The sequence below is a fragment of the Hyperoodon ampullatus genome (assembly GCF_949752795.1).
Source record: "Hyperoodon ampullatus genome assembly, chromosome: 1".
In the NCBI taxonomy this organism is placed as follows: domain Eukaryota; kingdom Metazoa; phylum Chordata; class Mammalia; order Artiodactyla; family Ziphiidae; genus Hyperoodon; species Hyperoodon ampullatus.
In genome coordinates, this window is record NC_136914.1 from 206,731,113 (window position 1) to 206,747,103 (window position 15,991).

The following is a 15,991-nucleotide window of genomic DNA, read 5'->3' on the forward strand; positions in this document are numbered from 1 at the left end:
GGGGCAAATACGAGGGGCAGCGAGAAAACAGACAAGCTTTGCATCTCTCACTGTGGTCCAGGGACCAGCAGCATGGGCATCACCTGTACGTTTGTGAGAACCTCAGGCCTCACCTATCGAATAGAAATCTGTATTTTAATAAGGTCCATGGATGATTAATATGCACATTAATGTTTAAGAAGCACTTCCCTAAGGCTCAGCAACCCCTAGAGGTTCCAGAGGAAAAATGTTCACCTGAGACCCCCAGAGCACTAATCTTCAGGCTAATGAGTGTTCAAGGGTTTAGCTTATCAAAACCTGTACCCTGAGAAGTTCCCCAGGAAACCTTAAATAAAACAGGGAAAAACAGTCTGCATAAATGATGATGTTTTCAGACTCTGGTTGTCCTGGAAGATAGAAACAAGGCAGACGTAATGTGGAGGCAGTGAGCAGATGTCCCTGGGCTGGGGATTCCAAATCCTTTCTCTCCCCATTCAGAACTCCAGAGGAGTGGGTGTTCAGGCAGAGGCTGACATAGACCAAGGCCTGCTGTCTCAGACCAAGGCCTGCTGTCTCCTTCAGGAGATCTCGCTCATTGCTCTCGGCAGCCTTCCCCCTTTCGCCCAAGGTGGTGCACATTGGTATCATGTTCAAAAAGCAAAAAGCAAAACAAAAACAGAATTATGTATGAGGCTAAAGGTAAAAGAACAACCTGGAAAGATTCTTGAGCCTTTGTGTAGCTCAGTGCTCAGATCCTCCCAGAGGGATCATCCACTCTCCTTGAAAAGATTCAGGAGGTCTGTCGATCTTCCTTGGCAACAACTCCAGGGCTGGAAAATTCTACCTAACTTCAAAATTTCCCATTGTAATATATGCCCACGTTCTCTCAATCAATCAATCAATCAGCAATTCAGCTTCAACTGTGCTTTAGACTTAGAGGAACAAGTCTGTCATTCCTCTTGAAAATTGACCATAGTGAACACATATGATTCCAGAAGAAAGAAGTCCTTATCCAAAGGCTCTTGTATTTCTGACACCTTCTCAGGCCTTACTGCCATACTCTATAGAGTTTGATAACGTTTTTATAGAAAAAGTGGGGAGGCCAAAAATGAATCCTGCCCATGAATTCAATTTGGTTGATAATGCAAACTAAGGTTTGGTATAAAAGTTGGCCATATCTTATATCTGCCCAACGCCTATGTACATTTCTTCTGGCAACTGTAGCTTGATGTTCTTTGAAAAAACATCCTCATCCTTCTCAGACAAATTTCCTCCCTATGCTCAGTCTTTGCTACTTTCTCCCACCCTCAGCACCAGAAGTGAACTTGTAGGCCTAGCATTCAGAAAATTCCATTTTCCTGATGACCGTGATTGGATCAGTGATGGCAAAATCAGTAAGACATGATGCTAGAATGACTGTGGAATCATTAGAGAGAGAGAAAAAAGTTATTTTTTTACTGTTAGTTTGTAAGCAGTTGGAATAAAAATAAAGTCTAGATCTGATGGAGACATATCTTGGAGGCAGAGGATAAGCCAATCTTGGAAAAACAGGCTCAAAAGGTGGAGAGAGATGGCCCAAATTCTATGATACTCTTTGAGCCTCTGAATGTGGATATCTAAGGAGCCTGCCCACCCGCAAACTTGTTTAGTTAGAGAAGACAGTAGAGCAAAATGATTAAAAGAATGGTCTTTGAAATAAAACTACTTGAGTTCAAATCCCGGATCTGTCATTCAGCTGTGCGAACGGAACTTTGTGCCTCAGGATTTCCACCTGCAAACTAGAGATAATAGTATGCCCTTCATGGAGTTGTGAGGATTACATTAGTTAGTAAGTGTTAAGCATTTAACCACAGTGCCTGGTGTTAGCATCTGCTCCATACATGCTAGCTATTTTCTGTTAAGCAAACCCTAAACCCCCTTTGTTGATTAAGCAAGGTTGATTTGGCCTTTCTGTTCATTGCAAATATTAGGGTGCTAATACACTTAACAAAAAGTGGTTCATCCAAATGTTTTGTTTCTTTCTAATCGAGGGAATTAACTGTGGAAACTAGTCCAAAGGCCATTCATCCACTGAGGGCCAAACCTTCTATGGCTCCCCATTTCCTATAGGACAAAGATCAAAGTCCTTACCCTACCACTTAGAACCCTTAAACAACTACTCCCAATTCATGTTTCCTTCCTTGTTAGCAGGATGTAGCTTCATCCCTGAATTCAAGTTAAAATATTTCAGCAGTAACCTGGTCCCTGCATAACTGTGCCTTTGGACCCATTAAATAATCCTAGGGGCCAGAGTAAATCATCCATACTACCGCAGCCCACTCAAACTTTTCCTTGGTCGGTGTAAAATGCAAAACACAGATGCATAAAGTACTTAAGTCACTTAGAGATCTAGTAACAGAGCAAAAACAGATTCAATGGCCATCGCTAGATAAGGGCCAAGGGCAGATCTCTCTCTATATATAATCTAATTACACTGAAGAGACTGTTTAAAAACTATGTTGGTCTTAAATATTTTAACTGAAACGTCTGACATATTTAACTGCCATCTTTCCTTTCTCTTCTTGCCTACACGCACCTATATCAGGAAAATATGTTATTTCACCCAAAATGGCACTTTATGTTGAAAGCTTATACTGAGATACAAAATTTTAGACCAAGAAGTGAACCCTGAGATGTTCTAGAGCACTTCCCAACATCTGTTCCATAGGACACCAGTATTGTTCGATTTTAATAGATTTTTTTTTGAATGGATCCTTTTGTAAAACGTTTTGATTAATGCTAACTATACAGCTTTCTTGCTCACAGGACATCCTAGAGCCTTTAACATATCAGCGAGCTTCTGTTAGTCTCTAGGCAAGGAGCATGGAATGGAGTTTATTTCTTTTTTTAAACTCACGATCACAGAACCAAATTGTCATGAAGCATCTCTATGGGCATTTTATTGAGTAATGAGTTTCAGAAAATATTATTGTGAATCTAAGCTCCGTATTTTAAAAATGTAAAAAAAAAAAAAAAAAAAGAAAAAAAAGAAAGAGAAATTGACAAACCAGTCCAAGGTTCAAAGCAGGGGAATGACAGATGTAGGTCTGGAATTAGGGTCTCTTGCTGCGAATCAAGCAGCCTTTTCATCACCCACACCCCAGTTCACATCGATCTTCTCCAACACAGACAACTAATTCTAATACTACCTTACTTTTATAGAGTATCTGTCCTCCAAAATGCTCAAAGCACTTTCATAAGTGTTGCCTCATTTATCTCACTTGAGTAGCTCAGAATGAGCTCCAAGTATGGTAAGGAAGGAAAACTGTCACTAGGTCTCCCTGTCTGGAGGGCCTCATGCTCTTAATGGTAACAGCAATATTAAAATCTCCCCACCTCCCTCTCTGGTCATCTTTACCATTGTATTAATTTTTTTTTTAATACAGCTCAGGGTAACCTCAGTCTTTCAAGAGTTGATACAATGGCAGGGGATGATTAAAGAAAATTTGAGCATGTAAGTGCAGGTTTGTCTCAGTTCCTTTGGTGGGCATGAAGCTTTGTTCTTTTCCAGCTGCAGCAGCCCTGCTTTGATAGAGGGTCCTGAAATAATGTATCTTTGCCATGGATCACTCCACCCAAGCTGGGGCTTCTCTTTGAAGGTGTAATGGGATTGTAATGAGGCATCTCATTGCCTTAAATAATAAACACCCACTTGGACCAAATAGTACATTCATTTGCTGTAGTGGTTCCGATTTTTCTGGGGACAAGCTAAATTAATCACCCCATTCTACCCTCGGACCTCAGATGAGGCTGACTAATGGAACATGCTCATCTGGGACAGTGTGGGAGGGGCCAGACAGCCAATTCAGGCTCAGACTAAAACTCTTCCTTCCAGATTGGCAAGATGCCACTGGGGGCAGCTGTCAACAGTGATTGGTGTGATGGCTATGAACAGGCAATGCCCAGTATGTGTTTCTCAACCCTCCAGCCAAGGGGCCAAGTGGTTTCTTTGTTTTAAAATACCATTCTGAGGCTGCAGAGATCAATGGGACTTTTTCTCTGGATGCTCCTCAGTATATAAAAATTTGGGGGGCGGGGCGGGTGCTGCTCCCTTTTAGTAATAGAATCTATTAATTTATTTAGAGAGTAGAAAAGTGTAATACAAGGAATGCCAGTTTGGGAGTCAGGAGATTCAAGTTCTAGCCTCAAATCTGCAGCAAGAAGCATTTGGTTTGGCTGAAACTTATTCCACTCAAAAAGTATATTCCCAAGAGTAAGTAAGCACGAGATGAGTGGCTTGAAACTGCTGTTTCCTGATGTGGTCCCAATTCCCACAGGCCTCTTGAACAGGAGCATCTCACTGCATTGAGTATGTTCTTGTTTTTAAAGGTGAAAATCCTACAAGCCAACTACTTCATTTATTGGTCAAAGATGGCAATTTATTTCAGTGCTCAAGTGAAAAAAACCAAAACAACAAAAACAAAACAAAACAAAACAACCACCAGCTCTGCTGGACTTACCAAGGTAACATGATCACCTCCCTCATGGACCTCCCTAAAAGATTATCAAGGGTAATTTTAACAACACTCAGTTTTTCTTTTACATACTGACTTTACCCAATTCTCATCTAAAGCACAACTCCAATCTTGTGTTTGTCTTTTTGGAAAATGTTTTAAGCCAAATCAAGAGCAAGGAGCATTTAAACATACACAGGCATAGGCATATAGTTCTGGGCAATTACAACTGTCATTAATCTCTTAGCAGCTGAAAAAATAACTACTAATATGGAAATAGTTCTTTGCAGTTAATCGTGTAATTTAATGTGTGTTATTATCTCTAATGGGCTGAGGTTTATAGCTCACTTTTCACTATGCTAAGGTTAGGGGCAGAGTGCTGGCCAAGGACGAGAATTCTGCCTGGAGAAGCCACTGGCTCTCCTGGGAGAGGCGACCTGCAGCGCCTTTGTGCTATATCTATCACTGATTCCCTGGGCAGGTAGCTGATGTTGGTCCAAGATAGCAAACTACAAAGTCTTGGATAAAAATACAAGACAAAGAGTCATGAAAACACAATTGAAAAAGAAGTTATTTATGTTCTTTGTTCAACCAAAGGTTTCAAAGCTGAGCTATATTTAAACCTACACAGTCCCCTTCTTACAGCCACACACATCTCCCTTGCTCTATTGATCAAGGCACACCTGTCAGAATGGCCATCATCAAAAAGTCTACAAATAACAAATGTTCGGGAGGATATAGAGAAAAGAGAACCCTCCTACACTGTTGCTGAGAATGTAAACTGGTGCAGTCACTGTTGAAAACAGTATGGCATTTCCTCAAAAAACTAAAAATAGAACTACCATATGATCCAGCAATTCCATTGCTAGGTATATAGCCAAAGAAAACAAAAACACTAATTCAAAAAGATAAATGCACCTGAATGTTCATAGCATTATTATTTATGATTGCTAAGATATGGAGGCAACCAAAGTGCCCAATAGCAGATGAATGGATAAAGAAGATGTGTGTGTGTGCATGTGTGCATGTGTGTGTGTGTGTGTGTGATGGAATATTAGCCATAAAAAAGAATGAAATCTTGCCTTTTGTGACAACATGGATGGACCTAGGGAGTATTATGCTTAGTGAAATAAGTCAGAAAGAGAAAAACAAATCCTCTATGTTATAGCTTATATGTGGAATCTAAAAAGTAAAACAAATGAATGTATATTAAAACAACAAACAGACTCACAGATATAGAGAACAAACTAGTGGTTACCTGTGGGCAAAGGGAAGGGTGTAGCACCTAGATAGAGGTATGGGATTAAGAGATATAAACTACTATGTATAAAATAAATAAGCAACAAGGATATATTGCACAGCACAGGAAAATATAACCACTATTTTGTAATCTATAAAAATATTGACTCACTATGTTGTATACCTGAAGCTAATATAATACTGTAAATCAACTATACTTCAATAAAAAATTTAAAAATAAAAACACTCACATGTCAGTGGTTGTTGCTAGAAAAAAAAAAAAGGCACAATACATTAACAATTTCTGGCTACTTAAAATACATCACGGGGCAGCAAGACCTCAAATCCCCAGCTTTGAGCTCCCAAGTCAGTTTCACTTCCACTAGGTGGCGCTCCATATTAACGCAGTTCTTCAGTGTTTGTGGCGAGAGAGCCTGGGGATGTTAGCGGTTGGGAGTCTTTAACTTTTGTCTGCCACTCTTTTTAAAGGAGTATGTCTTTGGGAAAGTCTAAAAAATTAGCTATGTCTCCGAACCCTAAAGACAACCAGTCTCGTAAGTTCCACTGGGAAAGAAAGCAGATGTCGGATGCTACATAGCTGCATCACCTCTCCATGATGAATAACAACAAAATGGTATATATGTATTTATCATACCTGTTGCACTGACATACTGTGCATCCAAAGCATAGTTTCTGTCCTGCTAGAAAACCAATACATCCCACTTGAAAAGCAAAAGCACATCAGTCATCAATTTACTCAGATGCTCCTACAGCAAGAATTCCAAAGAATTAGAGAGAGAAAAAGAGAGAACGAGAGAGGTGGGGGAGGGAGGGATGGACCACTGAGAGAGAAAGGAGGATAAGGAGGTTGGCAAAAAGGAAAGTAAAGAAGTGAACTTGAGAAACAGAGATGGGGGATGAAAAGAAATAAATAACTACGAGAGACTGAAAGGGTCCTTGGGAAAAAGAGTAGATACTGAAATAGAGAAATTGATTCAGGCCATACCTTGGGCAAAGCATATTTGGGCAGCTTCATTTGGGCAAACGCATTCTTTCGGTAGGAAACGTAGTAGTGTGGCCGTCCTCCTGATGTCAGCTGGAGCATAAACATAAAGGGTGTAAGAAGAGGTACTACGACAGTTACAGGTCACAGAAGGACAGCCCCTGAACGGAAGGGGGTAGCTGCCAACACAACAGCATAAGTGAGTATTGTGGGCCAGTGTAAAGAATTGGCATTCAGTTCAAAAACAACTTAGACAGTGTATGTGAATTCAGAGGCCCAAAGTGAACCCACTGCACAAAAATACAATTCTTCAATTTGCCCTGCGGTACAGAAGTCAGGAAACATTTTTAGCAACTTTTTTTTTTTAATAATACAAGCCTTAGGGTATATTGGATCTGTGTCCCTCAGCAGCCCAGCCATCTAGCCCCAAGACTTTGACCACACAAACAGGTCCCTGTGCCAGATCAGAAGGAAATGGTCCAGGTCACAAGGTGGCAGAATGGGAGCCCCCATCTTGGCACTGAATTCCAGTTTTGTGAAGTCACACTGCTGGCTGTGAGCATGTCCCACACACAGCAGTGCTGCTGATGTGTTAGACGAAAATCCAAGCCAGCATCGTGGTTCAAAATCATTCTAGACCTCAACCTTCCAGAAGAGAACAAATGGTGAGCTACCTCCCCCAGGTCTGCCCAGAATGTACAGCCCAAAGAACCCTGTGAGTCTGAGGGAGGGTGAGAAGCGCTGTGGTCTCCAACTCAGCTGAGCAGCATGAGGTGCAGGCTGTCAGCGGTGCACTGCCACTCTCTTTCTCCTTTGGACCCACTCTTTTTTTCCCAGCTTTATTGAGATATGAGCCGCATAGCACAGGGAGATCAGCTCGGTGCTTGGTGACCACCTAGAGGGGTGGGATAGGGAGGGTGGGAGGGAGATGCAAGCGGAAGGGGATATGGGGACGTATGTATATGTATAGCTGATTCATTTTGTTATACAGCAGAAATTAACACACCATTATAAAGCAATTATACTCCAATAAAGATGTTAAAATAATAATAATGCCTTTTTTTCTTTCTTTATTGCTTTTCAGGGAGTGTAAGCAGGCAAAGGGGCTGCATTAGGGACAGAAGCAGGGAAGGGAAATGTCTTTGACACAATCAATGGAAGTGGATCTTTCATACCTGAACAAACACATAATCATCCTGGACAATCAAAGAGTCTGGGTCAATGTAGCCTGGGAAAGGTCTGTTTCTGCTGGCCTCTGTGCAGTTCTGCATTCGGCAGGTTAGGTATTGTGAATCTGAAATACACGAGGGTGGGGTGATATACACACAGCATGTTAGAGTCAGAGTGGACATCTACTTCTCTTGCTGTCTGCAAGCCTTTCAACAAACCTCACATTCTCTATTAACTACATTACTGTTATTATTGTCGTTAAAAGTATTATCAGTATTATTTTACTCACTTGCTGTCAACACCACCATCACTATTTCCCAGTGCCTCCACCAACTCTTGTCATCCTAGAATATTAAATTCCTGTTAATTAAATTTCTTCCTTCCAAACCCAAATGAAAATATTTTCAATAGCTGGCAATAATACTTGTGCCTTCTTAGTTATTTTTTCTCATTTATAGGCTTCACCTCCACACTTCGACCTTCGATAAACTGGGAAACACACACATATGTGCCATCATCAATCACCTCACGCTAGAAGTGCTGTTGTTATAAACAATAAGATGCTATGTGAAGATAAAGGTTTTTCTTCTATTACTAATTGGGAATAAAACAGAATTGAGAGGAGATTCCCAACTCAAAAACTTTGCCCTCATTTTATAGGTGAGTAAACTAAGACCCTGAATCTCACCTGAGACTATAGCAGGTGATAAACATATCAGTAATAACAACTCAATAGATTTGATCTCTGTTGCTGGAAGTATATTGTATGAGGGAGGCTGTCGCTGTTTTTCAACCGCAACTATTCTGCCCTCTCTATGAATCAGATGTCACTTAAAAGTCCCTTTGCCTCCTTGCACTTAGAATAAATGCAAACCCTCTACCACCACTGCTTCAACTGCCCCTCATGCTAGTCTCTTCTCTCCCTGTGACTCTTCTCATCTAAACTGCAATATGTTCAGGAATTTGGCCAAACTTTCTACCACTTAAGAGGCTTTACATTTGGGCTTCCCTGGTGGTGCAGTGGTTGAGAGTCCGCCTGCCGATGCCGGGGACTCGGGTTCGTGCCCCGGTCCGGGAAGATCCCACACGCCGCGGAGCAGCTGGGCCCGTGAGCCATGGCCGCTGAGCCTGAGTGTCCGGAGCCTGTGCTCCGCAACGGGAGAGCCAACAGCAACGAGAGGTCCACGTACCGCAAAAAAAAAAAAAAAAAAGGCTTTACATTTGTATTCCCTCTACCTAAACTGCTTCTCCCCAGGTTGTTCCCCAAAGAATGTCTAGATTTCACCTTACTGTTACTTCTGAGGGTTTTCCATGATTACTTTCGATAACACTCCTTCCTGTTAATTCTCTTCATGGAATTTATCACAATCTAAAGTCACCTTGCTCATGATTTATTTCTGCCCCTCTCCCTGTTAAGAATATAAGCTCCATGAAGACAGAGACCTCTTTTGTCTTTGTTGTTCCCTCCTAGACCTCCAGATTCTAATACTGTTCCAGGCACACAGTACGTAATAAATAAATATTCCTTGGAACATACCACTTTACTGGAAAATATCTTTTTGAATGAAAAAGGAAGTTATTTTACCTTTTTTTGGTGCTTAATGAGTGGGTAAGTTTAATTTTAGGACATCAAAGATGTATGAAGAAATCCACTCTTCCAAATGAAGAAATCAGGACATGATTATTTACATGAAATGGGGGGTAGGCAATCGTATGTTGAGTTGGATATAAGGATTCACTAATTGACTTCCCTGAAGGAAATTTCTAGCACTACTTTTACGGAAGAACTTGGGTAAACCTGTATTCTACAAGGAGTGCCACTAGGGGGCGGCATGCATATTTGCTCCAACTGACCAATGGCTGACGTAGCTGCTGATAAGCTCTAAGGAGAGGGAAGGAGAGCTTTATCTACCATCTTCCTTTATCCATAATCTTCCTTTATCCCGCTGCCATGTGTGGTGATGGGGATAGCTTTCAAGTATTTTAACCCATCTAGTCCTCCAAAGAGAAACTAAAGAAAAGCCTTTGACTCTCCCTTCCCTATCTCCTTTCTTAGACATTCTTACAGTTTCATTTTAGGGCATAACTCATGATCTTTCTCCCTGAAGAGAATTTCTGGGACTCATCCCTTCCCAGAACAGTTTTCCCCATGGCACACAAAATCTGTACCTCACAATTTCACACTCCATCAGACCCTTTTACAGCTTTAGTTGACTTCTGTTTTTCAAAAGGCAACTCAGGGTCATAGAAATGGAGATTGGCATCTGTGAGACCTGGGCTTGAGTTCTGGTGTGGTCATAGCTGCATAATTCAAAGGAAATTATCTTCCTGAGTCTTGCTACCTTCATCTATTAAATGAGGATGCCAATGTCAACTGTCTTGTAGTTTGGCTCTAAGAATTGACTGAAATAATATATATGCTAAATGCTTTGAAACTCAAAGTTGTACAAATGTGAGTTGTTACTATCAACTATAGTGTTCCTGTTTTCTCTTTTGCTTCTTTTCACAATGATTAGATCAGTTTGGGGCACACAGTTTGTCCTTAAGAAAACTGAATTTGAGTATTACAGTTATATTTCACTATCAGGTACTATCGGTGACCTATCCAATGTTCATTCCTCCCTGCCTCTTTGCCAGAAAAGCCAGCACTGGACCTGGTGGCTCATCTTTCTTCCACATGAATCAGAAGCTCTGATGTGCAGGGAATAATCCTCTTGAGTTTATGCCCACTCTACTTGCCATCATTTGCTTTAGGAAAAGCCATTTAAACCAATTCTAGTAAATAAGAAGTGAAAGAGATCTTTTAAGGGGCTACAAGGAGGCACAGCAGAAGACCTTCTTCTGCTACCAACACTGAGTCCACATGATATGTGGGACTGCTCTAGCCTTCTTGTGCATGGAGGAGTCTTACAGTTAAGCTTACACAATGAGTATGATGAAGAGGTGGAAGGGACCTGTTCCCTGATGACATCATTGAGGTACTGATTATACTGAACCCAGGGTTGCCCTGTCTCTGTGCTTCTTGTTATGTGAGATAATGAATGAAAACAATCTGAATCAAAGGTTCAGAATTTGGAAGTCTCAGGCTTCAAATTACAAATACAACTTCCAATTACAATTTCTCAGACTGCCACCTCATGACGACTTCTTGATGAATACACAGTGCTTGTTTTATCTATAATGGTGTCTAATAGTTTCTTTCTTAAGACCTCAACTTCCTCTTCAAAGGTCCCTGAGCAAGAATAAGGTGGAAAATATAAAAATAAACTTTAAAAAAAAATTTAAAAATTAAAAAATAAACTTTTCACATTAATAACTATACAAAAATTATGAATCTGAGGGATCTGGGGAGAAATGAAAAGAACAGGGAAACTAATATTTGTTGAACATCTACATGCCGAGTACTCTAAAGCATGTTCACACTTATTTGGTACATTTAATCTTCACAATACTATAGAGTATAATTTATCAACTGACTTTGCAGATGAAGAGAATGAAGCTCCAAGAGGTTATAGAAATGGCAGTATGCGGTTTCAAACGGGGTTGGTTGGCCTCCAAGTCTGGTTTATTTCCACTATGTTGCATAGTGGAAATAATGCAACCAATTGGTTAGGGCCAATTTTTGTTAAGCATGTTTTTTGGCTTCCAAGTATAAATGGATATATCTAGATTAAAAAAAAAAGGCTGTACATTTGTATTTTTGTGCAGGGTCATTTGGCAATATGGATCAACATCTTTTGGGTTCATTTCTGAGAATTCGACTTGAAGAAATAATTAATGATCTATGCCAAGATTTATCTACTTTGATATTCATCATAGTGTTGTTTATAATTTAAAAAAATAAGAGAAAACAAAATGGCCAACAATTGAGGAACAACTAAACAGACTGTGGCACATGCATAGTTTGCTATTAAAATCCTGCCTCTAGACTATATATGAGGAATTACAGAAATGTTTACTGCATTTTATATCATAAAACTAGCTTACCAATTAATAATGTTGTATCAATGTTAATTTCTTAGCTTTGAGAAAGAGAACATAGTTGTATAAGATGTTAACATTAGGAGAAGCCGGGTAAAGCTGCCCTATCTTGGTAACTTCTCTGTTTATCTAAAATTATTCCAAAATAAAAGTTTTTAAAAAGTAGGTTACCAAAATATGTGCATATGGACACGATTTTGTGCAAGTGGTATATATAGATGTCTACATATGTATGTTTACATAGGGAAAATGAATCAAAGTTATATATGTGATGTCAACACTTCCGTAGAGGCAGTGATGTGAGAGAGGCAGACAACCAGTGTCAAATTTTTGCTCAGCACCTCTCAGCCGGGGAAAAGGGCCAGGGGTCATGGTGGGCTTGTGGGATCCTGCTCGCAAGAATTAGAGAACTGTCTCTAATTCCTTTGCTTGTTCTATCTCTCTCCACTCCCCATGCCACAGAGCTGTGCAATGAGCTGTTCTTGAGCTGAGAATTACAAAATGTACCACCGAGGGACCCAAGAAAAGCCCCAGGAAGAGGTCTTGAAACCATGTCTCTCTTGGAGAGGTTTAAAGTGAAATTTGCAAGCTGAAGGGGAACTGATCAATTCCCAGTGGCCTGCCTGTGGTAAACTGCCCCCGGTTTGTTCTCCTTCCCCTCCTAATGGCAACAGAAAGAAACTGGCTGCACTTCATATTGAGGAACCAATCATTCTTATTCCCCTGGGGCTTTGCTGTAACAACATTAAGCATGATGAACTCTTTCCATATTCAATTCTGGTGAGTTTATGATGCAATTTCATAGGAAGTATCTTGTAATCTGGCATTAATTAACATCAATTAATGTAGGCAACTGCTAGACTTTAGAATTAATTTCATTACTTTTCCCACACAGATGTTTTCCTTGCCACAGGTAATTAGGACACTGTGCTACTCTTTTTAAGCATCTCGCTCTCTGCAACAGCTGCTGCTTGGAATAATGCAATTCCCATGCCCCCTGCACTGCTCTAAGGAAGGGAAACTGCTTTTTAAAGGCCAGGCTTGGAGCAGGGAAACAAGGGTTTAAATGCAGGCTTAGCTCGGTAAACCTAAGCAAATCACTTTACTTCTCAAATCTGTAAAATGGGAATAAACAGGAGCCATCCTGCCAGCGGTTATGAGGACTTAAAACCTCGGTCGGGAAATGTGTTCTGTCCTGTGTCTGGCTGGACTGTGCTCACGTAGTGGGAGCTGTGGCTGTGATCGAAGCACCCCCTCTTTCATCACCAGTACTGCTCACTGCGTCTCAAGGGAACCAACTGGGAAGCACTACAGACATTTCTACCTGAGACAATAAGCTTCCTTTATATTCATTCTTTGGTTTGGCTTAATTTTTTTAAGTCACTTTTTAAAACACCATGAAAAGTATTCTCCCGGTGGAATTAGTAGATAATAAATATTCTATGCAGGCAGTGTGAGGTAGTGGTTGGGGCAGAACTGGAAACTAACTAGGGCTGTGAGATGACACAGAAGTCACCTTGGTGCCCAGCACACAGGGCAGCCCGCCTGCAGCCAGAGTGCTGTGCAGGGTCTCCCTCCCTTTGGAGTGAGGGGCTAGGTTGAGCTCTTTCTCTCTTGTGTTATGTGACTCTGAGAAGGTCCTTTACCAAACTAGGCTTCAGACCTTTTCTCTATGAAATGCGGGTTATCAGAATTTTAGGATCAAAGGAGGCTGTTAAAATCAGACGACTGACTCTAAGATCCGAAGGTCTTTACCATCCTTTACCCACTGAGACCTCTTCCCTTCTCACTCTCGCCCAAGTGAACAAAGCTCTGTGATGTTGCCGGGAAGTCTGTGTCTCTGGGGCTTCCGCTCTTTTTAAACAGCACGTGCATTCCTGGCTGACACCCTGTGTTCATTCAGAGAGCTCCCCTGGTTTGAACTGCCTTTTCCTTTCCTGTGATCCTATCCAAATACTTCCTGGGCCCCTCTGTGGAGTTTTTCCTGAGGCTTGGGCAGACCTCTCCCTTCTCACAATGGCTGCATTGATAGCGACAGCAGCATTAACCTCCAAAACAACCAGAGCAACTTCTCCTCTGAGTCAGGAACTGTGCCGCATGGATCACAGGCTTTTTCTCTTTTAAACTTTGGAGAAAATCCAGAATAAGGTACTTTTTACGGGTAAAGAACTCCAGACTTAGGGATGATACTTTAACATTGTAAAAGTTTAATTTTAAATAAAACCATAAACTAGGCTGGCAAGCCTGAACACTTTAAAGCTCTCTCCCGTCCCCCATTAATTTTCAACTTTGAAGCAGAACAGTTTCTAAAGCCCATAATCTGTATATAAATTTTTATCGTGTTCTTTCTACTGTCCTATTATTTGGTTTGGAACATTCCTATTACATATTTGCACCCAACACACACTCACACACACACAAACACACACGTGTGTGTGTACACATGTATCAACAAGCTTGTGCTCATAGAAACTTCATTCCCATCAGGGGTCTAGTGCACTCTGTGGCATGTACCAGTTAGAAACTGAGATCTTCAAAAGTGAGACTCTAGCCTTGACCCCTGAAAGACTATACTGAGGACAAGAAGTTTCTGTGAAAATTATAAACTTAGATCAAAGGTCCTCCTTTGGCATGATAAGCTTGTGGCATTGCTTTCTTCTAGGCAATCTCTTGGTTTTGGCCCAGTATAACTTTCTAAGTGTTGTCTTGTATGGTTAGCCTTTGGACATTCAGGAGGCCATGATTACTACAGGGAAAGTTCTGGAATTACACATTTTTTGCCAAGCATGGGGCTAGGAATTGGGGACATGAGAGAGAACAGGAGGGCAAAATAATTTAGTAGAAATACAGAAAGTCCTTCACCAAGGATGATGCAGTGGGGTGAGTGTATCCTAGGAGGGGTGCAGGTGCAGGTTCTGTGGGTCCCCAGGTGAGGGGCATCTGACCTTCAAACCTCTCCACAGATGGTTTACTCTGTGTCAGGACTTCTCCTGTGACTCTGCATTTATTTCACTTTGCATCACACAGAGTTGTAGACCTGTTGTGCCATCATGGCCTATAGAACAACTGAATATAGAGACTATTTTACTGTTGACTTGAACTCACAGAGGGACAGTTACCTGTGCAGGGCTGAGGGTGGGGACACCCAGGGAAGGCTGCGTGGAAGAGCTGAGAAAAGCCTGGAAAGCTGCTTGGAGCAGTGACAAGGGGGAGACATCATTCCAGAAAGCAGGAGCACTGGGCCAGAGCACAGGGGCATGAGAGAGAATGGGAGACAGGCTTGGGGAATGTCAGCCACCTCTTTTGTGAGAAAGTCACACTAGAACTCCAGTTTATGCCAAGAAAAGACACGAAGTTATCTGCCAGGTCACAGTTATCTGCTTGGGGAATGTCAGCCACCTCTTTTGTGAGAAAGTCACACTAGAACTCCAGTTTATGCCAAGAAAAGACACGAAGTTATCTGCCAGGTCACACCCAGCCATGAAAAACCGAGAAGCATGTTTGTTCCAGTAACTTTCCAAATTGAGTTTACAAAGAAAGGAGTGGGAGATGGAGAGACAGAGACAGGGAAAAGGACAAAGAGTAGGAAAGAAAGAAAACAGGAATCAAAGTGGAAAGGAGGGAGGGAGGGAAGGAAGGGAGGAAGAAATGAAAGCAGTTTTGTGCGTGGGGGAGAAAATACACAGCATGTATTCTCCAGGGCTTTTCGTGGGAGAGGGATGTACGCTATTTACTTAAATGTGTTCGTGTGTTATATGACGAATGCCAGGACAGAGGGTCAGTTCAAGGGACAGCCTCTGAGACACGTGGGTATATCCAAACCACTATTTCTTCACTTACTAACTTTCTATTTTCATCACACTCGATACTGAATATCATACTTGGAACATGATAAGTATTCAATAAAGATCAATAAGACACGATCCTTGCCTTCCATAGTGAAATAAACAGAAGGAGATGACACGTTTGTCTGTCTTCTCTATATTCCAGCTACACCTCAGCCACGCCAAACATGCCCATGCTCCGTATCCTTCACACGTGATGTTCCATCTGTCTGCAATGCTCTTCCACCCAGCAGACCCAGCTCTCTCCCTTACTTCCATAAGGACTTGGCTGAAAAACCAAA

The 15,991-nt window shown here is 41.4% G+C and overlaps 1 protein-coding gene across 4 annotated transcripts in view; it reads right to left on the reverse strand.

The window, feature by feature from the left end:
- Window positions 1-15,991, reverse strand: part of SORCS1 (sortilin related VPS10 domain containing receptor 1) — a gene marked incomplete at both ends in the record, with an annotated part of 574,332 nt that overhangs the window by 131,642 nt on the left and 426,699 nt on the right. For all 4 annotated transcript variants that reach the window (XM_079705434.1, XM_079705435.1, XM_079705437.1 and 1 more), the window contains 2 exons: window positions 6,718-6,807; window positions 7,890-8,008. In XM_079705434.1, the coding sequence (XP_079561560.1) occupies window positions 6,718-6,807; window positions 7,890-8,008 (209 nt within the window). The remainder of the gene's footprint in view (window positions 1-6,717; window positions 6,808-7,889; window positions 8,009-15,991) is intronic.